The following is a 25,576-nucleotide window of genomic DNA, read 5'->3' on the forward strand; positions in this document are numbered from 1 at the left end:
CCATGTAATGTTTCTAGTTTTGCCTCAAAAACCTGTATTTTAGCATCTGTTTCAGCACAACTGAGTCTACGAGGCCATATAAATAATATTCATAGCCCCATCAGTTTCTACTGATGAGCACTCAGACTTCTCTGTTGTTAAAACCAGTAAATATAACTTTGACTTAAGGGGAAAAAAACCAAACCAAATTCTCTACAGCACATAAGAAAAGAAGTCACATTGTTGTGGAACTGGTGTTATGCACATGAACTGAAACAGAAACTTGAAAGTGACCTCCTTGAGCATGTCCTTGTCAGTGCAATCTTTTTCCAAATACAGTATTTATGTCTTCTGTTCCTTTACTTTCATGTGATTTCTGATGGCAATCTGATGAAACCATTTTTAAGGTAAATTACTTTTTAGTCACAAGTATACTAGGGAGGGCAACAAGCATATCAAAATAAAATGCAGATTTTCAAAGGAACACAAGAGAGAGGACTCAAGCTACCAGTGATAAGTAGCAAAGCTTTTTTCCACACGTAGGAACAAGGTCCAGTTTCACTTGTCAAAGGCCAATTTCCATTTTCTCTGTTTCAAAGATTTCTACTTTGAACAGTAAAATGTGTCAGCTAACTAGAACCAAATCCATCTTACAAGGAAGAAATCAGTCTGAGATTACTGAAATGTCCTGAAATGTTATTCCACATCCTACTCCTCAACCTATTTTAAAAGAGTAATAATAATAATAATGATAATAATAATAAAGCTGTTAAAGTCTGTTTCACGTTGCCTAGAAAGATTTAAGCCCACCAGGATATAAAATTTTCAAACATTTAATTGTGCTGCTTCCCTCTCTCCCAAAAAAAAAAAAGGAAAGAAAAAAACTAGCATCAATCCCCAAATCCATACTGTCTAAATAGATCTGTGCAACAGAGATGTTTGGCACAAAAGATGAATGTATTATTTGCTCTTTTCAGTGGAGAGAGGAGAAGCAAACTGTCCTATTATTAGCATATTTAACTGAGTGAGGAAAAAAAGCAGGAAGACAGAAACTCAGAAACTGAACATCCCAGAGATGATTTTGGCACCTTTTACAGAGCCAAAGGGTACGGGGAAAACCAGGGCAGTAGCAGCATAAGTGGAGAGTCCCCAGGCTCTAGTGGTTCATTAAACATCTTTTGTGCCAAACTTACAGCAGAAGTCTCAGTCTTTATCTTATGCAAGTGTCCTCACACCAGTGTCTTTTTCCTTTGTGGCCCAGAAAATAATTAATTATCTGTGAAGGAAGAGAAAAACAGCCATACTGGATCAGATCAACACTCCATTTAACCTGATATCCTCTATCAGGAGCGGCCAACAGCAGATGTTCGGGGCAGCAAGCAAAGAAAAGCACGTACACATCCGTCCCCAGGATAATCTCCCATTTTCCAGTAATGAGTTTAAAAACAAAAGACTGAGATACTCTCATCCAGAAACACTACATAGCCCAACAGGCTATTCTCAAGAGAAACAAGAAGCCCAAATTTTCTAATTCCAGACAAGGGAAAGAAAAAAACTAAACTCGACACTACTACCATGGGAAGTAGTGACCGAAGAAGAGGAAGGAGTCGGCCATCACCTTTACTTTATTTTGCATTTAAAACAGTTCAAAATCTTTAAAGCATTCCTTCCTTCTTACCCACAGCAGCTTCTTTTTGGAAAGCATAAAGTAACTATTTCACATTTTCAGCTATTTGGATGGGGTTTCACTGAAAATATTCACAGAACTGGATCTGAATTTGAGGAAAGTCTCAAGGTTACCATTTTGTAAAATAAAGAGTCCATTGGAACAACAACAGATGCGTGGAAGTACTGCTAAAGCAGTAACAAAATTTTAGGAAATAAATCCTTGTGTCATTTGAAAAATTATCCTGGAGCCAGGAACCTACGTGTTCTTTCCTACACTGAACATCTACCTGACAAATACACAAAAAAATACTAACACACTGATATTTGATCCACTATACACAGTTATCTTAACATTATTTCTTTAAAACAAAATCAGATCTGACTCTCAATTTTAGCAATTTGCTTCAAAACATCAGGCTACTCAACAGCCATAAATTCTGCACTTCATCCACTCCAGTATTTCAAAATAAGTAATAATGCCAGAGGCTGCTGCAGATGCTGAACACATATAGGAACATCCTTCCCAAAAACAAAAGGGCACAGGAAGAAACTTGGTCAGATAAGGAAAAGAGAGGCAATCAAGTAGTTATTGTAGAGCCAGCAGAACAAAAAAAGGCTCTTGTGTCTCACTGGACTGGTCTTGTTTAAAAATTAAAAACAGCAAGTTTTTTATACTTGTATCCAGGAAGCACAATAGTTTGGCTTTTCTGGTGTATCTTTACAGGCAATCTGATATTTGCTGTAATTAATCCTTGCTGACTCAAAAGATCAGACATATCCACAGACATTCTGTCTCAGTTTGTTATTTTTCTACTAGAAATGAACTGTCAACACTGCTGGCTTCAATCCACTTTTCTGCTACAGAGGGTGGTAAAAAAACTTCCTAAATTATGTTATCCCCCTCCAGAATCCTCTTTCCATTCTCCTACTGTTATGTCATTTCCTCCTTCAATGTATTAGTTTCTTTTCTAAATCCTCTCCGGTTTCCTTCCACTGATCACCTTGCACAATCACAGAGGGACTGATACAAAGGGTGGAAAAAACCCTCACAGGCATAGTCTGGAGCAAGGCACTGTAGCTTCTAAATGTATCCTAAAACAATGGTAATTTAAAAAACTTTAATTTGGGGCAATTACTTTACTTGGAGTATGCATGTGAAAAACTGCAGTAGCTATGACAGTTAATTTGTATAAATGAGCTCTCTGGTGTGAGACCTGTCAGCTAAAGAGACTGAAGGTACAGAGACAGACCTGCAATAAAAAGGACAGAGTTTATGGCAGAATCATCTCTGAAAGGTCCCTTTCCACAAAAGCATTATTTCTCCAGCATCTGGGTTTGTGGTTCTTGTGGGCCCAATGCCAAGGCAACCTGTTTAAACAAGCACTGGTGTATTTGGCAGAAGAATGAAGTAAACTATTGAGCTAAGGATATGCACAGTGGAAAAAAGTAATACCACTGCTTTGGGAAATTAATACTTGGAAGTGCACAGTAATTCTGCTGCAAAGGTAAAGGATGGGAGAATTTGGCACTGCTCTATGTTGTGTATAAAACCAGACCTGAGCATGATGACTTTGTACAACGAATTCATTAAAACAAAGAAGGGATGCCTAAAAACCAGAATTCTCTAACAGACTACTTCTATGAGAAGAGAAATCCCAAATGAGAGGTTCAGAGCTACAAAATGTTACATCATTAATACAAGCCACTAAATGAGACCGTTTCACACTAAACAAAACAGGTGCTGTGTCTGTGTATTAATTGATTTCCACAGGCTTCCCTCACTACAAAAAGTTAGAAATGCAACCAATACTTAACTGGGAGACAGACATCAAGCATTTTTGTGAAATAAAATCTCTTGCTTAAAACAAAGAATGGAAGCTGCTTATGCTAACTATTTCTCCAGAACATACCCACCTCCTGCATGAACCAATTTTTACACTGAAAAATACACTTTCCTTCTCCAACATTGCAGCTATCTGCTTTCAAAGATGACTGGACTTTAAATACAGATCTCATAAGCAATGTAACAGATGATGCATTTACTCTTTACAGTGGCTCATTTTTAAACAGAGGGTGTGTAAATAAAACTCCCTTATTTAATTGTTGTTTATTTTTCAGTTGCAGTAGCCAATTCTTTGTGTCCATCTCCATTTATTTAATATTACATGCTGCAACATCCTAAGATATATCACAATGTAAAATAAAGTAACATAGGCAACAGGATTAAAGTTCCAGTGATGATTGTCTTAAATGGATGAGTAAACTTTACCAACTCTTTACCCGTGTCAAAATTCTCTGGTCCTCACACTGCAAGAGACCTTTTTCCTAACTTCAGGTTTTTGCATTTCTGTCTGCTGTCAGCATCCATCAAAGCCGTTCATGGTTCGGAGTCCAGCTGTTGGAAGAGGCTGATCCTCACCCTCTTACCATTCAACAGCATTATGATGAGCTGGGCTGATGGGATTTTCCTTTTGCAGTTTTTTCAATCCAGTAACTCTTTTCCCCAGTATTAAACCTTTGTATACATCATCAGAGGCAACAAGAATTCATCTTTGTAGAACATAATGCCCCTTTATTCTGCATGTGACAAGCTTTCTGAAAAGAGAATTTTTGGTTATTTATGGGAGCAATTAACAAATTAAAACACTTTCCAGATACTCAAAAGTTCCCATATTAATGGACTAGTTTGCTATTTGTAGTCTTCAAAACCTCTACTTGAACCAGCAGACACCCCTGTTACAATCTCTAGAAAACAACGAAAAACTAAACAGTTACATTTTCCTTTATGTATGATGTACTTACTCTATGCTAAAAATGAGAACCTTTGCAGTGTGTACACAGATCAACTGGATGCCATAAACTGATCTATCCCTCCGCATCCAAAACTCCTTTATCTTCCTTATGTATCCAATAATTCTAGGGACAAGAAACTAGTCTAGAAAAGAGAAGAGTCTACAGCAACAGAGCGCAATCAAACTTCAGTCTTAATAGGCCACTGAGAGCTTCTTAACAGAAATAAATAATAAATCAATGCCACAAACATCTCTGGCAGACACATACGGGGTGTCCATTCTGAAAGGGAACAGAAGGCACACAAGCTCTATCTAGTTTATGATACACCCGAAACTCTTAGGACACCATATTCCCACAACAATGGCAGAGGTACCTAGAGGGGACTTCAAGAGCGTAAGACAAATCACCTCAAATGAACCAACTATTCCTAGGGACACACGGAACCAGCTGTCAAAACAAGATTCATCAGAGGTAAAGCACACATCAAACATCATCTCTCTATTATTAGGGCAGAAATTTATGAACAGCATCTACCTATAATACTAATGGTATATTAATTACACATAAAACTCCGTGTCAAATGATAAAACTTATTTTCTCTTGAAACACCATAAAATTATTTCTGTTCTACAGTGGCTTCCAAACTTCAGCCTGTGATTTTCACTCCAACTTCTCTATGATTCACTATACTTTTGAAAATCTCTGCATGGTCTCTCAGTATCAATACACTTTTCCCCATTAAAAAGTAACTGCACAATGGTATAATTAACAGCAACTAATGCCAGTATAAGATTTGCAACTTATGGCAGTCAAATATTTGATAACATCAGTATCTTCCTCTTCTTTTTGTTAAATGGAAAAGAAATTGCATGTATTTCATTTTGTTGATGCTTTGTCATGCTGTAGCTATCTGTAAACAGCTTGAATCTTGTCATACAAATGCATAAACATAATATCCTATGAATTCCATTTGGGAATTTGTTTTTAAATGAAAGAATGCATCTGAACTGTCACATGTTGTCATTCATTTTAGGTGCCCAACTCAGAAATCACAGGACACTACTACAATCTTGAAACCAATGATCTTAAATTCTACAGGAATTTCTACAGTTTTAAGTAGAACTAAAATTAACAGTGCAGACACTCCTGTCACTAGAGACAGCTGCCCCAAAGTGTAAGTGAATCTTAAGTGACGCAATTCTTAGTGTACCAAACAGTAGGTATATAATACTCATTTACATAATATTGACACAAAAATAAAAGCCTTATCCCCACAGTGGACTTTGCCAAAATAATTAGAGTTCATGTCATGGAAGGTATCTATAAAATGGAATAGACAGTACTTCCCTGTATCATCAGTGAAGCACCAGGAAGGTAAATTCGTACAGAGCTGGTACCTAACACAAAACACTACCTAAGACAAAGAACTTCTGCATTTAAAATTGAAGCCATTTAGAACACAGAAGCATGTCCAGGCCTATCAGAACTTTTGTTGCTCTTAAATGAAATAGGAAACAGCTACTGAATCAACTGATTGAAGCAGAAGAGACAAATGCTTGGATTGATATGTAACCAAGCACCATGCGTCCTTGCACTAGTGCCACATCCACATTGCCTGCGGGACAGGGAAGGCAGTGGCAAACATGACCACTCCATCCCTAGAACAGACTGGGCTGGAAATACTTACATGAGATGCTTGTCATCTACATCCAGACCATTTAAGCAACTGAAGAGAGTGAACTAAGCAGGAGAATGAATGAAACCAAACAAAAAGCAGCTTACAAAAGATTTACTACTTCATTGCTTCTTCAATGCTGTTCTCATCAGCCCAATTAGCACCTAGTTCACATGGAGCTCAGAGTGTAGGAGGACTCTGCTGGCATTTTTTCTATTGTTATGTAACATACACCTACAGTGCTGGAAAATAAACAAATTATTAGAAACATGTGCTTTGCAAGACTCCATAGTGCATGTTTTGCATGTGACTACAGACCAGTTCTGTGTTTGCAAGTGCTAAGGAAATTTCTATTGTAATAGCCAAACAGTAATTCTGTTTGACTGAAGGGGCTTAAAATGATCACTAAATACATTTGTTTCTGAGTTGACTTCCCTAGAATACAGCCTAAGTTTCCTTGAAATTGCATATTCTAGGAAAGAAATCTTTCACAAACAATGAACAGAAATCATAAAACATGAGAAAATAATCCATAAGAACGTCTACATCCCTCCACTACTATTTTCCCTTCCTATATGCTTTTTAAATGTAGTACAAAGCTTTCAGGAATGTGAAAGTAATTTGTTCAGCTCTAATCACTTCAGCTGTTTTGATGTATCTACACGCATACTTAGCATAATGCCTAGACAGAATTATAGATTTCAGACTACAACTACATTGATAATCTGATCTTTAATCAGGGATAGCTGAGGGGTCCACAAACAGCAGATGGTTCTGAACACCACACTGCTCCAAGACAATAAGGAGCAGAGTTTCAGCCTTCTCTCTTAGTTCTCTATTTCTTCTTGGTTTAACAAGTCAGATGCTAGAATTTATACTATATCTTCTTTCATGTTAACTTTTACAGCCACCTCTTAAAGAATATACTCCAAAGAAATACACTTCACTGCACAGTATGCCACTTACATAGTAAATATTTTTGTGAAGCAGAGTTCACACACACAAAGAAGCAAATTTTTCAAATTCTGTCCAACACCTACTCACTTGAAAACAAAGCCTACTACTTGAGATGAAAAGTACTGAATCACACCACCCAAGCTAATTTCCTGCAAAGCAGCATTGCTCATAAGAAAAAGCCTATTCAGTTACAATGCTGTATCTTGGTTTCTCCATCAATAAATTCTCCCCTATAAGGTAAATTATTTTCTTTTTCCAAATAAAATTGAGATACGTATCATATCTCATAAAGCCTGCATAACTCCTAGTATTACTTCCCATTTTCTGGGGAACATACAGAACTCTTCTTCCACTCCTAAACTACACAGTAGGATGTAGCTAAGAGATCATTATTCCCTGTCCTCCCCCACTACCCCTTTCCTATATTCCTGCCCTCCTCCTTGCGATACTGATCCTTTTCACATTAGCCCTGCCCCCACATTCTCAGCCCTGTGTTTTCATCCTACTTCCGGTGTGAACAGTGCCACACTCCCTCTGCAGTTCCTGTCAATTCCAATTCCTTTGAACTTCCTCAGATTTTTGATGCATTTCCTTATCCCCTCCTTAATGCTTCTGCCCAAATGGCAATTCCTGACCCTTCAACTCCTCATATGCCACTACAGTACTTCTGCTTCTGGATAACTCATCTCTCAGTTTGTTTTTAATTCAGATTTCCTTTTCTTGTTCTTCACATTTGACTGATCTTCACATTACCTCTTAAACATTTCAGGTGCTCCTTACTTTGTGAGTCTTCCTTTTCTTTTGTTATCATTTTTTGTTGTTTTCCAGCCAAATTTACTTGACCACTTAATCCCTAGATTGATGTAAACTTCAGAAAAGAAGTCTAGATTTAGTCCAAACAAAGGAAGTTTGTGGTCACCTTAATCACAGAAAATCTCACCTCTAATACCAAGACTGTTTGAGCTGATGTCTCTGTCCCCAGCAAGAGCAGCTACACACAGTAAGCATTCTGCCTACAGAAGAGCTTAAGCTTTGTGCTAACAAACGTGAGACTGTGTGGGGAAAAGGCTACCAAAAAAAAGTCCTGCCATCAATTTGCAATAAAGGCAATAGTTACAAACTTCGAACTTCTGCTTGTCCTGTAACTAGAACTGCATTTTCCAGCTGGGTTAAAGAAAAAAAAAAAAATCTGTCTCAGTTACAAACGGACCAAAGGAGGTATTTTAATGCTATATGAAACCTGGGTGTAACCACCTTGTACAGCTTCACAAGTATGATTCTCAGTAATTCTGTTTTCCCATAAGCAACTTCCAGTCGTGATGAAAGAGTAAACAAGGAGACACACAATTTCTCCTAATGTGAACCTCTTGCACATTTGACTATGCTACAAATGCGAAAGTACTGTCATCTTGCATAGCAGTGGTAATTGTTGTAAATGCATGTTTATAGTGTTTTTCAAGCATTTCTGGAAGCAGGAGGGGAACTGGTTACTTGCTTGCCACTCATCCAGTAATACTTGAACCTTTAAGTAAGAACACCTCTCCTCAATTTAATAGTCATGGTCTGCATTTCTGCATTATTGCACTGATTTTTTTTTAATGTAAATATTTCTCGTATTCTTTCCATCCCTGCCTTTTTAACCCTCTGTGCTACATCAGATATCATTCTAGTCTTCAGAGGATTTGTCAGAAACATTTGCTAGTTACCATCTTAGCTCTTTCAGAATCCTGGGAGTAAGTTAACCAGCCCCAACAAACTGAGGGCTTTAAGCTCACAATTTTGTTTATTGCCTTGCTTACTTGCATCTCTATTCCTGCTATCCATTCTAACCTTCTCCCACACTTTGAGCTCAAAAACTGCAGCACAGAACTTGTTTAGATTTGGCAATACCTACATTATCTTTAACACTACTACATTCAAACTGCATTTTCCTTCTCTTCTTTTCCTCCTTGCAACTCTATGTGCTTAAGAGTGCTTTTGTTTTCTTTATTGCCTTCTGTCATTCCTAAAGAAACTTGACCTTTGCAAATTTGTCTTTTATCCTTGCACATATTTTTTAATACAAAACTTTCCTCTGAATACCTGGCTTTTTCTTCCCATGTCTGACAGGTTCAGATGATTTGTGATAATCTTCCTGGGGTGTTTCAAGTCTGTACATTTCCCAAAAATTTTGCCCTTTCCTGGGATATTTAATGAACATTTTTCAGGCTTCAGGACATAAACTCTCTTCAGTTCTATTAACCTCACCAGCTCTCAGTTTAATGACTTTTCCCCTATATGTATATATGCATATGTTTTGCTTTTAATGTCTTTGTTTTGCTTTTAGTACACAATTAATTCAGCCCCTACTATTCAACAAACGCTTCGCTTGTTTCCACAACATCCACTTGATTCCTGCCTTTAAATCAGCGATTCTCACATTAGCCTCTCCTGCTTATGTTTCCTTGTATAAAAGTCAGCAGCTTGGCTTGCCGTGACAGATGCCTGACTGTAACATGGCTTCTTCCCTCTCTAGCAACTTCAAGAAGAATAGAAGATTTATTTGGAGACAGCAAGGACTGAGAATAAGTGAAGGCTCTTGCCACTGGCCCATCCATGAGAGACATTTCATCTTAGCATGAAGACCACCTGAGCTCCAGCCATTGCTCCAGTACCTTGGACAGGGCTGGGCCAAGGCAGGGACCTCCAGAGACAGGACAAAGCACCAAAAATCACTGTAACAAAGGAGTTTCAAGAAATTAAGAAAGATAAGGAGACTGTAAACATTTAAAAGGATTGAGAAGTTTGATACCCAGGAAAAGAGAGGGAAGAGTTAACCTAAACAAGGCTAGACCTGACTTTTGTCAGGTGATGAAAGAGTGAACAACCTTTCCTTTAAGCGGAAGGATTGATTCTGGGAAACTGGGGCAGACGGACCGTGTGGGCTGTCAAGAGTGAGGCTCAGAAGGTGCAGTGCTGGAGTTTACACAGGAAACAGCTGTATGTAATACATATGCATAATCGCACATATGGAAGGTGGAAAATATAAAAAAATAATAGATTTAAGAGTTTGAACTGTTTAATTACCACTACCCCAATACATATGAATAAAAAGAAAGCCGTTCACAGTGGTTCAGCTACTAACACACTACACTAGTCAGGTGCACCAAGTTTTCTTGCATTTCTCCAGCTGTATTCATCAGCCATATTCACTTGACATGTGGACTGTAAGAATTTTGGAGCAGGGATTAGGCTATTGTCCTGTGACTTTGCAATGCCTTTCGAATAAAGGCTTCACCTTTACCCAACTGCTGCATATTATGGAATACAGAGAACAACATAAAGATAAGACGAGGAAGTGAAGGTGGGTTAAAACTAAGCAAAAGTAGCCCCTTTCTACATTACTCTCTTCTAGCATCAGCATGAAGTGCACTAGATTCAGATAAGATGGTTTTGAAAAATACAGCAACATTATGGAAAAATCAAAATACAAAAAAGATACCTTCCACACAAAACCCACAATTAGTAAAATACTTCAGAAAGATATATATTTTTCATTCATCCTCCTAGAAAGCATTTGGTAATGTGAAGCAGATTCATCACCAAATGCACCAAGGTAAGGTGCACAGAAAACTTATTTATATGGTTTGACATTGTTTTAACTGACTGCACATTGACTTTAAAGTTTTAAGGTTTAAACTGTCTATTTGAAAATATCCACAAAGCTCCAGCTGAAGATGGACAGTTTAGCTTATGTACTTCTGCAAATTTCATCCTCTATATTCCTCTCAAAAGAAAACAATTCCCACACTCCTTTTGAAATCATCATGCCTTTTGTGTTATAATGACTTTTCCAGAAACCTCTCTGGATGCTGATGACAGAGAATCATGATTCCAGAAAGGAAGCAGAAGTGGAACACAAAAAAAGCTTTAAACAACATGTATTTATGGAAGTGTTTTTAGTAATGAGGTAAGAAAAGTGTGCAAATATGTTCTACTAAAAAAGCATGCTATAGTGGGCATAAAGATATATTTTATTAAAAAGAAATATACAAGAAAGAGTAGTAGATTTCTCAAAATGCAGTACAGTATATGACATTTCCTACTGCTTCTCAAACTATACAGAAATATCCTCTTCATGTAACTTTTAAACCCAAGGCACAAACATAGACTATAGGAAAACAGAATCCAGTCCTATAAATGTAGCAAGCAAAAAGTAAACATCCAGGTGTATCCATGTATCCAGACTCACATTCCCCCACCCTACCAAGCTGTTATTACATCTCCCTCTTGTTAGCTTTGCAGAACCAAAATGTAGAAGAGAAAATTACAGAATTGTACCATACAAGAGGGAATCAAATTCAATAAGCCTCAATCCTTTACACCTCTCCAAGCCAGCTGAAAACCATGGATTGCCTTAGGTGGCAAGAAGATGTTGCCATTTCTGATACAAAATACTTGCATTATAAATGACAGCGAGGAAGAAAAGGATTTGATACTGAAAGGACATGCTGCATTTGTAGGAGTGGTAATTAAAAAAAAAAAACTTTTAAAGTGTAAAATAACATAACTATTGAGGTATAATAATCATGGAATGGGACCTACGAAACAAAGGCAAGTAGACACCTGAAATTACAAGTTATGCCTTTAACATTAATTTCTCAGCTTTTACAAAAATTCCTTGAGAGTGGTTTCTAAATAGACTGTAAACAATTGGAATCTATTTTTGTCCAGAGGACTAAAACCATCTTTGGTACCACTATACTGTTTCTTTAGATTGTACACTTTACATATTTCCACCACATGTTTGTCCTGTCTACTTTTTAGAACACATTTATTCTGGTGGCAAATGCCACTATGCTGTCAAGGTGTTCCAGTAACCTATTAAACTTCTCTCAATGTTTTCATTCTCGTCTCTTCACAGGGAAATCTGTGCACACAGTGAAGTTTAAGTAGGTGGGTAAACTTTGTACCTCAAGTCCTGACTTAGATGGAAATGTCTTCTGCACAGGGACTGCCTGCTACTCTCTATTTACATATCAGCCTGCAAAATGGCTCCCTATCCTACTTACTTGGTCCAGCATTGGACCCCAATAAACAGTCAGAACAGAAATATGGGCTTTATTGTAAACCTTAACCCATGCTTCAGAAAAGAAGTGGCACAATTAGATTCTAGTCATTAATTTCTCTTTAAGCTAATTTCTAAAAATCTCTAAAATTATCACACCTACTAGGATCACTTTGCAGGTTTCACTACAATTTAGGGACTATTTTATTTAACTTATATCATACGAAAGAGAGAAGTGTGTGTTCTAAGTAACAGCAGTACTAAAACCAGATTTTTAAGCATTCATAGTTTAAGAATGGTCACCACAAATTTTTAGATCGTGTGACCTTTAATAGGAACAGACAATTAAAAAGGCTGCAGTTGTCAGACCAGATTACTGATTTCAAGCAACTCCTCCCCCAATCATGTGACCATGCTCTGCACTCTATCAATTAAATTTTGTTTAATCTTAGTCACTATCACACATGTAAAGATTAAACAATAACCTGTAAGGGCCTGTGACATATGGCTCACTAGTAATTTTGTTTCAGGAGAAGCTAAAGATTCCCAACATTTTTCTAAGCAACATCCTAATCTGAGAACAATGCAGAAATTATATGATTCCTTTTCCTTTGAAATCACTTTGTGTTCCACAAGCATGCCTTTCCTAATCCCTTCTCCACTACTGAGAGCAAAGAAACAGATTCAGCAAAGAATCAGATTCTCTTTCTGCAAGTGTTTGAACAGGCACCAGTTCCCAAACTGCAATGCAGGCATTTCTGGCGATCTCAAAAGCCATGATCCATGGTCTGTAACCAGTAAAACAGTAAAACTGAAAGTATTTTCCACTGATACTAAGAATCAACCATACTATGAAACTGACAGAGGTTAGTTAATCCAAGTTCAGATTTAAGGCAACACCTTAAAAGCTCACAAAGATATATAAATAAATTATACACTTCTAATTGTCCAACATCTTATTGATTTCCTCACTTAACAAGCCTCTTCCACTCCACCATGGAAAGCTTCATTAACTAAACTTTTAAGACACTATTAGATACCTACTAATTAACTAAGACAGAATTACGAAACTAGTAGCTAGTGATGTTAAGTGCAAAAGACATCCCAGTGGGATGTAAAAAAATATCTGTGTTTGCGGAGAGTTGAGCTCAGGCTAACAAGTCACAGTAGCCTCCCCCTCCTGTGGTTCTGCACTGCCTCCCCAGCTCCCAAGGGAGCGCCAGACTTGGGAGGCTAGAGCTGGCTTCATGCAGGCAGTTGTACCCACCATTCCAGAACCAGACTTTTTAGGAATAGCAGTAAAGAGACTTCCTCTAAGTATCAGTACTAACCACTTAATTTGTTGATTTAATAAATGTATACAATATCCTGGGAAGCAAAAATGTGTCTTCAGTTAATAAACTAGCTCTTACAGTCACTTGTTCAAATTTGTGCATACACAAAGTCAGCAGTCAGCCAGTTTCAACTTACCTATTAACTGCTTTAAAGTAACACATGCCCTCAATCATACGCAGCCAGACTTCCTAGCTCCCAGAACTACACTGCCTGCTGCAAGAGAGCAGTGTGCTCTGGAAACCAATGCTTCACAGTACCAGTGCCACTGGAAATGCACAGGTTCTTTGTATTCCCTGTACATTTTTAGATGCATTCTTTAATAAGCTTTAGTTCATAACAAGTTGATGAACTACTTCTTGCCCAGCCTTCCAGAAAAGAGGTGCTGAGCCCTGGCTTCTCTATTACAGAATTTATAGACAGCTTTTTATCCGAGAACCTGAAAAACCAGGCACGTCATGCTAAAGGACCTGAGTATTTCCAAACCAAAGAAGTCTAAGTCTGAAAAAAAAATTCACCATTTTGAAACCATGAAAATATGTTTGTTGTTCTTGACAAATCACAGAAAAAAAGATTCTGTAGTTATTTCCACACATGCTTTCAGACAGCAGCACAAACAGGCAGGAACTGCTGATATTTTGCCAGAAGTGCCAGATAGATCAATACTATTAACAGCTACTGCCAGTTTCTGCAATCTCTCACCTCCTGCCTTGCAAACTTTACTAGGCCCACTCTTTACCATCATTATTACTAAAGATAATTTAACTAAGCTAGCAGACAGCAGCTAATACCAGAAACATACAGATACGTTCTGATTGAGTTCCATTAAAAATCAAACACCGATCCACTAAATTCCACCTAGAGAAAAAACAATTTTTTAAAAAAACTGTTATAAAAATCTCTAAATCTCACAAAACTGCTTTTGACCTAAACACTTATACCAACTTCGATCTTATATTAATCAATTTTAAGCAGTTCTACCTTGCAATTAAAATGATTCATTACTGTAAATATTCAAGACGAGGTTGTCTTTGTTACAGAATTGTTGATCTTAAGACTATCGGGTTAATAAAGCATAATTAAATCCAGGCATTTAAGTGCAAGCTTGCATGGCAGAAAATTACCTCAGGAACAAGATTATTTTGAATTCAACTCCTTGCTTTAGTGGTGTTGGGAACTGGCAAAACAGGAAAATCCTGAAAAGGGTGTTTAAACACCTAACCTGGGTTTTGTTCACTTAAGACACGTTAATAATCAATTGCTAGTGGCAGTTCTTTTGTAAGAAGGGATATCAACTACTGACAAGATTCTTTTTGCTGAAGAGGCTCTTTTTAAAATACATGCTTACTGCAAAACAAATCAACTAAACGCATGCTGTAAGAACTGATGTAACAGGTAGATGGAGCAAATTAATCTGCAGCACAAGTAAGACTCCCCCCTCCTACAAGTTACTTCAGAGAAGCTGCTAGAGGAGTCAAGATACACAGACGCTTCTCATTTCATTGTGCGTGTATGACTAGGATGTGGAATGTGCTCTCACTGTGTTCAGACCTGTCCCACATTTCCCTCTGATTTGAAACAGGAGGGAAAAGAGTCTCCCTCTCCCGACTGCTGGCAGACATCCCCCGTGGGAGGGAGGGTGAGCTCTCGCCATCAGGTTCAACGGCACGTTCCGAGTATCTTTGAAGACAGAGAAACACCCAGCTTTTGGCGAGACAAAAGCGGCTCACGCCAGGCACCCGCAGCCCGGCTGTCCCAGAGGAGGCAGGGAAGAGGGAGCTCGGGATCCCGCACACCGAAGGGCAGGCACGGCCCTGAGGGAGCGGATCCCCAGGGAAGGCTGCCTTAAACCGTATGCCCGGGGGGAGTGCGTTTAAATTTCTGTATGCGGGAACTGGAAGGCAGATTAAATCCCACCTGTGCCCGGAGGCAGGCAGATACACACTCGGAGAAAGGTCAGACAGGAAAAGCCGAAGCCCCACATGGCAGCTGGCGAGGCCAAGGCGGTTCAGGTGTCGGTGTGAAGGAAGGGGCTGACGGGGGAGATTGCAGAGTTCAAGTTCCCCCCCCCCCCCCCCCCGCCCCCAGGAACGAAGAAAGCGGACGGAACCGCCCGTATTCCGACACGGTTCCTCGGGCGGCAGGAGGAGCGAAAAGCGACGGCTCGGGCTCCTACAGCTGAAGGCGGCGAGCGACCCTGCCCCGCGGTACGCTGAGGGCCGGGCGGAGCGAGAACCCCGCGGGCCAGGGGAGCGACGCCCCGGCCCTTCCCCCGCTCCTTTTCTTTCCCCTCTCCACTCGGGCGAGCCCCATTTCCTCCGAGCGGCAGCCGAGGGCGCTGCTCGGGGCCGGGCGGGAGAGGGAGCGGCAGGAGCCAGCGCCGGTAGCGCCTTGTTCTCTGCAGCCAGGCCAGAGAGGGCTGCGCGCCCCGCGCCCCCCGCCCGGGCTCACCTCCTCGATGGCCGCCACCGTGTTCCTGCACTGGGCCATCCGGGTGGTGAAGTTGGAGGCGGTGGGTGACTTGTAATCCTCATTGGTCTCGGACACGAATTCCGACACGGAGATCTGGTCCGGCATGGCGGGGCGGGGATGAGCGAGGGGAGGGAGGGGGAAAGCAGGCGGCTCCAGGGGCACGGAGGGGAGGGCGTAGGGGGGGCTCCCCCTCACATCGCTCGGCAACCGGCGGCGGCAGCGCCCTCCTCGCAGCCCCGCCGTCTGGAGCGGTGTTGTTCCTCCGCCGCCACACAAGGAAATTCCCCGCACCCACACTCCTCCTCCTGCTCCTCCCGCGCGGTCACGCAGCACCGGGGGCCGGGCACACGCCCAGCCGCGGGAGCTGCCTCCACACCCCACCCTCCCGTTCGCTTTCTCACTCTCGCTTTCCTCCTCCTCCCTCGCTCCCTCACACACTGGCGGGGCGAGGGCACGGCCGCACGACCCCCCTGCAGCCCCCGGCGCGGACCTGCCGTCGCGCACTCGCCACCGGCGCCCGCCCTGAGAAGATGGCGGCCCCCTCCCTCCGTCGGTCTTTCCCGAGCCCCGAGGGGAGAGGAGGTGGCAGGCGCCGGCTGGGTAATCCCAGCGACAGGCAGGACAAATCCAGACGTGTGGTTTGGATAGTGTTGAACAACAAAAACCCAAGGGCAGGGGAAGGTGAGGCGCGGTGCCTGCCTGGTGCGAGGGGGAGCCGGTTGAAGCCCACAGGACAGGTCTCCGCGCTGTCCCCTCCGGGACTGCCCGCAGGTGCAGGGACAGTCTCTTCCCTCACAGCTCATAGTTTATGTTTCAACAGCTTAATCTGTTTTACGAGTTCGTTGTCTAGTTTTCGAGGACGCTGAAGAGAAATGCCGTTCCCCAAAGGTCCGTGCAAAAATACTTTTAGCCTAAGTAACGTTTAAATCTTAATTCTTAGAAAGCTTTTTCTGTACTCGAGGAGGAAGAGCTATCAGAGGAGGTGCTTTGTTCTTCAACATAAAGCCACAAAGATTACTCGAGGCAAAAAGGGTGAAACTCAGCCCAAGTTGTGGCATTTGTGACTGATGCAGCAGAAGGGACATTGGCATGGTGCCATTGAATGAGCATGGTGCTGCTTGTGTTGGGAATATGGGGATGTGATCCATGGCAGTGGTTTCTTTGGCCTCAAAGCCCTTAGGACTCCTAGCTGGTTCCTGCAGAAAGCTTCAGAAATCTGTATTTTGGCCCCGAAACTCTCCTGTGGCTCTTTCACTCCCCTCTGGTGATACAGTTATTAGCTTTCTGTAAGTGATTCTTCATTACCCTGTTTTAAAACTCTTCAGGGAATTCGGATGAGTAAGCAGGTACTCTTTTGCTGCCATTTGTAAAACGTCCAAATAAATAACTGCAGACCTGCCCAGTTACTGCCCTTTGCGATCCTTGCTAGATCCTTTAGCATAAATAATAAAACTTGTCAACCATATTTATTTTACTGGTTGCAGTAAATCAGGTGAATGAACAGGGACTATCTGCATGTTCTTTCGTTTTTCTAACGCTTAATAGTTTTTCCGTCCTAATCATTCCTTATTTTCTCCAATGAAAGTCACCACTGTTGTTTTGCTTTTAACTTCTTTGCTACTCTCCTTGTTAATACTTGTGCACTATCAGTTAGTATGGCATGTAAAGATCTACATTGTTCTGCTGCTAATGCATTAAACTTCTTGTCTGTATTTGTATGTCACATAATAAGTAAGTATAGTTGAGTATAAATATTCATTCTTGCTAAAAATGTGTGATCTTACATCTTCATTTTTGCATCTGCTGATGGTGCTACCTTTAAAACAACACTTTTCACACTATTACACAAACTTAGTAAACACTAGCATTCTTAAACTATATCTTCCAGTGTGGCATATTTATTTTGATATTTTGAAGGGTACGAAAAACTTGGGGTCTGAAAGGCAAATGCTACTAGATTTTAACTTTCTGCAGCAGCTCTTCTATCAGCTATAGTCCAAATCTGCAACATAATAGTGCAGCCTCTAGTGGTTGCATCCTCAGTTTGGTATTGGAGTATATACATATATGAGATGGTGTCATGGTTTAACTCCAGCCCAGTACAAAGCAACAGAGTACCACACAGACACTCATCACTGCTGCTCTGCCCAGTGGGGAGGAGAATAACAAAGAAAAAACTTGTGGCTTGAGTTAAGAACAGTTTAATAATGGAATCAAATAAATCATTATTATTATATTAATGATTATAATAGTAATTTTATTGAGAAAGAGAGAGAGAGAAAGGACTGAAACTGAAGATAAGCAAGTAATACGCAGAACAGTGCTCACCAGCTGCTGACCGATACCTGTCCCACTGCTGACCAGTGGTTGATTCCCCCAGCCAACCTCAGTTTATATGCTGAACATAACGTTCAGTGGTTCAGAATATCCCTTTGGCCTGGTCAGATCAGCTGTCCTGGTTATGCACCCTCCTGGCTCCTTGTGCACCAGCTTGCAGGCACAGCATGGGAAAATGGAAAGTCCTTGATTTAAAGTAAGCACTACTTAGCAATAATTAGATTGGTGTGGTATCAACATTATTCTCCTACTAAATTCCAAACACAGAGCTGTGCCAGCTGTGAAGAACGAAATTAACTGTCTCATCTGAAAACAGGACAGACAGTACCATCATGCAATGAGTCTTTGAATTCTGCAGATTCTATTTTGTACAGCAGGTTAGGTTAGATGATTGCAGTGGTATCTGATCTTCTATCTTTAACTTAAATAGCTCCAAAAATTTGCCATCCCAATGAAACTGCAAGGCCTTTTTACTTGACAGATTGTGCATTTGCCTCAGCTTTTCTTTTTATGAAGCCAAAGAAGTGTGCTTGGGTGAACTTTCAAGAAGTTATCTAGACTTGATATCAAGACTCAACACTTTGGAGAATGCCCTTCTTCTATTGTGTTTTGGGACATCAGCTAATTGCAGCTACAGCTATGATTATTACAATTTTTCAGTAGTTAAGGAACTATTTGGTACTTTTCTTCTCATAAGCATTCTTGTACACAGGAATGAAATAATTTCCCAGCTTTATTTTTTGATAAACCAAATTGAACAACTCCCCTCTTCTAAAGAGGGCAGAGTTAATTTGAACTGCTTTGCATTGGCCACAAACCAAGACTGAGTATCCAGGTGGTGACTGTGAGTCAGCTGACACATGGCACCTCATTACTCTGCAGTAACACTTTTGTTAGTGTGTGCAAGTCCTGTGTCTCTCACTGAAAAGCTGTTTTCTCAGCCCTTCCATCATTTTTATAGTTCTAACACCTCAATAAATTATTCTCCTGGTTCTCTACTCCTTCATTGTTATATTCAAGAGTATTATTAGACTTTCTGGTCCCAGTATCAGGCTCATCTACCTGTACGCTCTGGCCTTTAGGTATTTATGAGCAATACTTAATTTCAACACCCCATTCTTTGAACGTGTGAATAAGTACTGAAGTGGAATGGCTTGATAATGAGACAGCTGTGAGCAAAGCTTGCTTGTACAGAATGTGGTTCTACTGTTTTGTCTCTAGATTTTTTCCTTCTTGCTTCCTCACCATGGCTCCTCCTGTTCTGCTTTGGATCCTTCCTGCCTTCCTGCCTTCCTTACTGCCTTCCCCACTGCCTTCTTTGACCCAGTCACTCGGTTAGAGCTCTTCTACTAAAAAGAAATAAATAACAAAAATATTTTCCAAAGGTTCAAGCTCTGCACTTTGCTGAAAAGCTTCTAATCTGGATATGCACAGACTACAGCTCCATGAATCAGAATACTTGATTTGTACAAACATTTCTTCCAATACTGACTTCAAATCAGCATTAATGGTTACATCAGTCAGTGTTGTTAAAAACATGTCAGATCTTCAAAACAGTAAGATAGATTTAAAAATAACTGATTTTCTTATCTTTTTGTTTGGTTGGTTTTGAGCCTTTAGAAATCTTACCTGTATGTCAAAATCTTTATTTGCATTACTGCTAGTAAGTAAGAACTCAAACCGAGGACCAGGTGCTATAGAAACAGGGAACAATAAGGCAGCCTCTGGAGATCTTGGTGTCTAGAATTAGCTAATGTAAGGCAAGTGAGTGAATATAAGGAAATACTGGACCATTATTGATCTGTATTAAAGTCCATGATCTTCACACACTGCTGCCCAAATGTTTCTTCAGACATTTTCAGTAGGGTTTCCAAGAAGGATTATGAGATCAATTGGTGTGTTTAAGGAGGAATTGTTGCAAGAATAAGGGTGAGCATGAGAGAAAGTGCAAAAGACTTTGTGTCCTTGAGTTTTAACACATCAGAGTTGGAGGTAAATGTCATGGATCAGAGGCAAAATTAATGTCTGTTTAATGAGAGGACATGCTGAAGGACTTGTGAGAATAGCTGGGAAAGAACATGATGATCTGGTTAGAATATGGTGATCCCTCAAGCAGCTGCCTGGGATAGGACTCAAAACATGTGAGGTTGGTTTTTTTTAACCCTCAGCAGTCATGTCATTATTGCCCTCCACTGACCAGCTCCATGACAGATTGTTTCTATTTGCTTTATCTTTATTTGATATCAATGGTCTTTCACAGAATTGCTTTCTTTGATAGCTTCAGATAGTTTGAGGAAATATTTTTTTCTTGGCCTTCTTTGTGTGTACTCAGTACTTACAAGGATTCTGAGATGTATTTGTTAATTCTATTAAGGGTGTTTTGAGGGAGCACAAGAAGAAGATGGTTCATAGAGAATCTCATTAGCATCATCACTTATCTTTGAACTTTAAAAATAAGCATGCAAATAAATGAAGTCTCCAGCTGCTAATTACTGGGTGACGATTTTCAGGCAGGTAGATGTTAAACTCAGGAAATTTCTGTAGTACATATAATTTCATAGCAGATCAGTGAAACACTTGTGGTGAGCCTTATTAGTGGATTCTGTCGTTTTGTCCCAATTCTTCCATTCTTTTTTTCATGAAGTATCAATCCCTGGTGTTGATTGTTCAGAGAAACACTTTCAAAACAGCTTCCACTTTTGAAAATTTGTTACCACAGTTTTGGAGAAAGGCTTCTCATGATTTCTAAATGTATTAATCTCCCAAACAGCAGCTATCTGGTTGGTTTTAGGTCTCTGCTATGGTTTTGGAGGTTTAACGCATGTTTAATTATACCAATTACACATGTAGCAGCTTTAGAATAGCAAGTGTGTCTGCTGTTTTAGAAATAACTTGAAAATAATTCCTATTTGAAAATACATTTGGTCTCATAGGTCTATTTACAGAGATTTATTTCTACAAATAAAAGCAAAATCTGCAAATTAAAAAAGGTAGTTCAGAAAAGTATATTTTTTCAGGTCCTTTTGCATTTGGAAGTGCCTACTTAAAAATCTCTGTTTCAAGCCCATCTGATTGTATGCTTTTCCCACTCTTACTATGTTATCATGTACCTTTGCATTGCTCTCAGACTTCTGTGTGGAATTTTAAAAGATTTATTTTGCCTAGCATTAATAGTAACAACATCACCTGTAACTGAAATAGTAGTGTGTAGACAAAAGCAAGAAGGAAAACATGGAGAAGAGTGTTGGCATTTTTTCTCTTTCCCTCAAAACTCCCAAAAGATATTATTTAAACCAGCGGTGGGGGAGCATGCTACTTAAAGGGTGAACTGGACAGGACTGGGTCTGGAACATCTTTCAGTGTAATCAGAATTTTGCTTGCTGAGATTTGGCAGAGCTGCACCTTATGTTTTAATTTAAATTCAGTGTTAATATCTTAGGGTCACAGTATTTGTAAGGTATGCCCTGGATGAATGTGTGTACTGCTGTGTGTTATACAAGAATGTTTCAGGATTTCAGAATCCAGGCTCACTTCAGTGGATCAGGCTGGATGTGTCTGCACTGCTCTTCCAGGATGCCCTCAAGCGCTGCCCCTCTCCCGGAGCCTCGGGCTGGATTGTGTTGTGCAGACCAAGGCACAGGCCCTGGGCCATTTCAGGAACACACATCAGATGGGAAGCCCTCAGGGATACCGACTGCTGAAGTTACCTTGCTACAGTCCCAGAAAGATTCTTCTAACATTCATCTGTGGAGGTTGTGTTTCCCTTGGCTGGGCTGTGCCCTCACCCTGTGTCACCATCCCTAACCACCACAACCATTCAGTCTCTGCAGTGGACCACAAACCAGCCTGCTGACACAAGGGGAGGAGAGTGACATCAGCAGAGGGAAACTCAATCTTTCTAGTACCCAGGCAGTAAATACCCCTGCAGCTGCAATGTTCACAAGAGCAAACACATCCTGAAGGGTCACTTCTCAAGCCTCAGGTCACTCTGAAGCACATCCTTCCTGTCCGCAGCTCAGCTGTGTCTGAAGACTACACAATGGAGGTAGACTGCACTTACATAGACGTGGCTTTTTGATCTTATTGTGATCCTACCACTCCAGATCACCAATGAAAAATAGGCAAGGTCAGCAGTCTGTGGGCCGCTTTCGCACTCACCAGACCATATTCAATATACTGCTCTGTTGTGTCAGATCCCTGATGTATTACTTGAGTTAAGGTGATTAATTTTCTGAGAAATTAAAGAGTTAAAATTCAGTCCCAGAATCAGCAAAGTTACAGGTGACAGCACTTACATGGAAGACAACTGGATGGTGTTTAGGAATGAAGAGACATTAGCTCCCATGGGCACAAAATGAAAAGAAAAAAGGAATGTTCTCAGATTCAAGAATTTTTAGAAAGAAAAAAAAGCCTGTATTGTTGTCAAACACAAAGCACTTTTATTCCTCTCACAAATTTGCTGTCAAGGACAGACTCCTTAAACTCAGTTCAGAAGACAGCAGTGCTCCATTGCCCCACTGGAATTTAGAAACTTGAAATTGGTCTGTCTTCAAAAAACTACTTAGAATATTATAAACCCTAAGAAATTAAATGCAGTAGACAAAGACCTTCTAAAAAAGAGAACTAAGACTGAATTTCACCTGGCTTTCCCATTGTAATGAGGCATGGCTCAAAACAAAATAGAATTTAAACAAAAGGCATAACTCTACTTTGTTTCCCATATTCAGGCTTGCAATCAAGAGTGTAGCATATGAGATCAAGCACTTCATTAATGTCTGCTAAATAAAATATGATGACCTTTAAAGTGGAGAATACATTTAGAAACAAAAATAAGTCTGCTAGCCTGGCGTCTTCTATGCTTGTATGGTAAAGTCCTCACTTATTCAAACATATGCGAGATCACCTGCCTTGAATGGGAATATCTGGCAGTGATGAACTTTAAGCAACCTGCTTTAGTGGAAGGTGTCCCTGCCCTTGTCAGGGACATTGGAACTGGATGATCTTTAAGGTCTTTTCCAGCCCAAACTATATTCTATAATTATATGAACTAGCTGCCTTGGATGCCTTTCAGGGGCTATCTTTTGCTACATTTTTTGCTTGCCTGCACCTGGTGATCTGGAATCCATGCAAAATGGTAGGTAGGAAATCAGCTTACTTGGTGGGACAGCTTCGTGGTGGTAGGGGACATGGCAGGTTCTAGGCAATACAGAGAGAAACTCTCTTCAGAGTGGTGGTTCTGCTCTTGAATTTTGCCTGAACAAGATCATAGTCCAGAAGTGTTCTTAGCTACTGACATTTGTACTTAGCTATTTGGCATTTCAGGCCTACAAAAGGCCTGCGTCCTCCTGGGGGAACTGCTTATAGCTGCTCTGAGTGGTAGGGAAAGATCCTACAGAGTCTGTACAGCTTGGGCCAACCCCTGCCTAAGGAGGCTGAGGCAGAAGGATCCAGTGGAGAAGTTATACTGAGGAGATGTAGTTTGTATTGCATGGCACTGTGACTATATGAATAGACTGGAATAGAGTGTTTCAGCTGGAAGGGACCCATGGTGACCATTGCTCCAACTGCCTGACTGCCAGTTAAAAGTTGTTAAGGGTGGTGTCCAAATGCCTCTCGAACACTGACAGGCTCTGGCCATTGACTATTTCTCAAGGAAGCCTGTTCCAGTGTTTGACCACCCTCACAGTGAAGAAATGCTTCATAGTGTCTTGTCTGAACTTCCCCTGGTGCAGCTTTGAACCATTCCTATGTGTCCTGTCACTGGATCCCAGGGAGAAGAGCTCATCACCTCCCTCTCTCTCTCCATGTTCCCTCCTCAGGAAGCTTTAAAGAGCAATAGATTCACCCCTCAGCTGCCTTTGTTCCAAACTAGACAAAGCCAGTGTCCTCAGCCACTCTGTGCAGGACATGCCTTCCAGCGTTTTCACCAGCCTTGGTGCCTCACTTTGCTAATTATGGCTGCTTCAGTCACAGTGACCCTGCACTTCATAGGTTTGAATTTAGCATTTTGTGGGTTTTAAGCCCATAATTTTATTTCTTTCACCATAATCTAAAAATAACTGTGCAGTCTGCTCTCTTTGCATTTATCATAGCACCACAGTCTTAACTTTGCTTGCATCTTACCTGTATATGCACAACCTGTTACTGAGTCATTACCCTCCAACACTGGTGCTATCCATTTTAAAATGCAGTCCTGAGTTGGAATTGCTGCCAGGCACTTTCAGAATCCAAGGGGAGGTCTAGCAGTGTTCCTGCAGTTGCAGGACAATGGATGTAGGGACTATCCTTAGATAATGTGGTCCAGTGTTAAGTTAGACCTAATATGACAGTGGAGTTTCTTGGAGTATAATTACAATGTTTTGAACTACATGATAAAAGTATGTGGGAAATGGTGAACAGGTGAAAAAGCAAAGCATGTGGATTTAAATAATCTCTGAGGCTGTTTCGAGAACAGCACTGGTGCTTAGGCACTGGAAAGATGTGCATGTCAGAAATGAATAGATTAGCTAGCACCTGAAGGTTTGTAGACTTCAGAGAGAAAACAGAATTAACTAAACCTAAATCAATACAGCAAGATGTGTATTAATTTTCCAGTCTATCTTATTACTTATTAAACACAGTTTAAGGAAACAAAATAATTTCATTAAACAGGGATAATTGGGATAACTAACTAACCAACTTTAACTCTTTGAAGACATTTATAATGGTAATAACTTCACCACAGGCAAAACATTCTAGCTTTGAGCTTTATCAGGGCAATCATTATTTTGCCTCTAAAGAGAAGACCAAAAAAAGAAAACGTTTATTTATGAGGCATTTATTGTGGATAGAGAATTAAGTCATAAGCATGAATTGTATATAAAACATTTGTGATAAGTGGAAATAACGTAAAAAACCCTGAGAAAATACAGATTTGTCTGAAGCACTGCATTATACACACTGTTAATGTTTGCTAAGTAACAGACAATCTGAATGAGGCTCACAAGGTCTTCAATATGTACAAAAACCCAGAGTGTTGTAACAAAGACCCCCTTTCACTGGTGTTATCAGCAGCTGATCCCTACTGAGCTTTGTAGGATTAGTGGCAGACAGTGACGAATTTGAAATGTAATGAAATGAAATGTACAGACTTGTGGATGCCACAAAGCTCAGTCCTTTTACATCAGCTTTATTTGTGTTTGAACTGAGTTACACTCATTCTTGTAGGTATCTGGCAGTCTTTCTTTTGGTGTCACTATCTAACATCTAAAAGATAATGAGAAGTAGTACTGAGTACACAATTCTCAGTGGCTAAAAGCATGTGTCATCAGTACCCA

The 25,576-nt window shown here is 40.3% G+C and overlaps 1 protein-coding gene across 5 annotated transcripts in view; it reads right to left on the reverse strand.

Moving 5' to 3' along the window:
• ASAP2 (ArfGAP with SH3 domain, ankyrin repeat and PH domain 2) overlaps positions 1-16,166 on the reverse strand; it is a 90,938-nt gene extending 74,772 nt beyond the window's left edge. For all 5 annotated transcript variants that reach the window (XM_048296557.1, XM_048296555.1, XM_048296556.1 and 2 more), the window contains exon 1: positions 15,903-16,166. In XM_048296557.1, coding sequence (XP_048152514.1) covers positions 15,903-16,028 — 126 coding nt within the window. In that variant the 5' untranslated portion in view covers positions 16,029-16,166. The remainder of the gene's footprint in view (positions 1-15,902) is intronic.
• Positions 16,167-25,576: the final 9,410 nt, after the last annotated feature.

This window comes from Corvus hawaiiensis, chromosome 3 (assembly GCF_020740725.1).
Source record: "Corvus hawaiiensis isolate bCorHaw1 chromosome 3, bCorHaw1.pri.cur, whole genome shotgun sequence".
Taxonomy (NCBI): domain Eukaryota; kingdom Metazoa; phylum Chordata; class Aves; order Passeriformes; family Corvidae; genus Corvus; species Corvus hawaiiensis.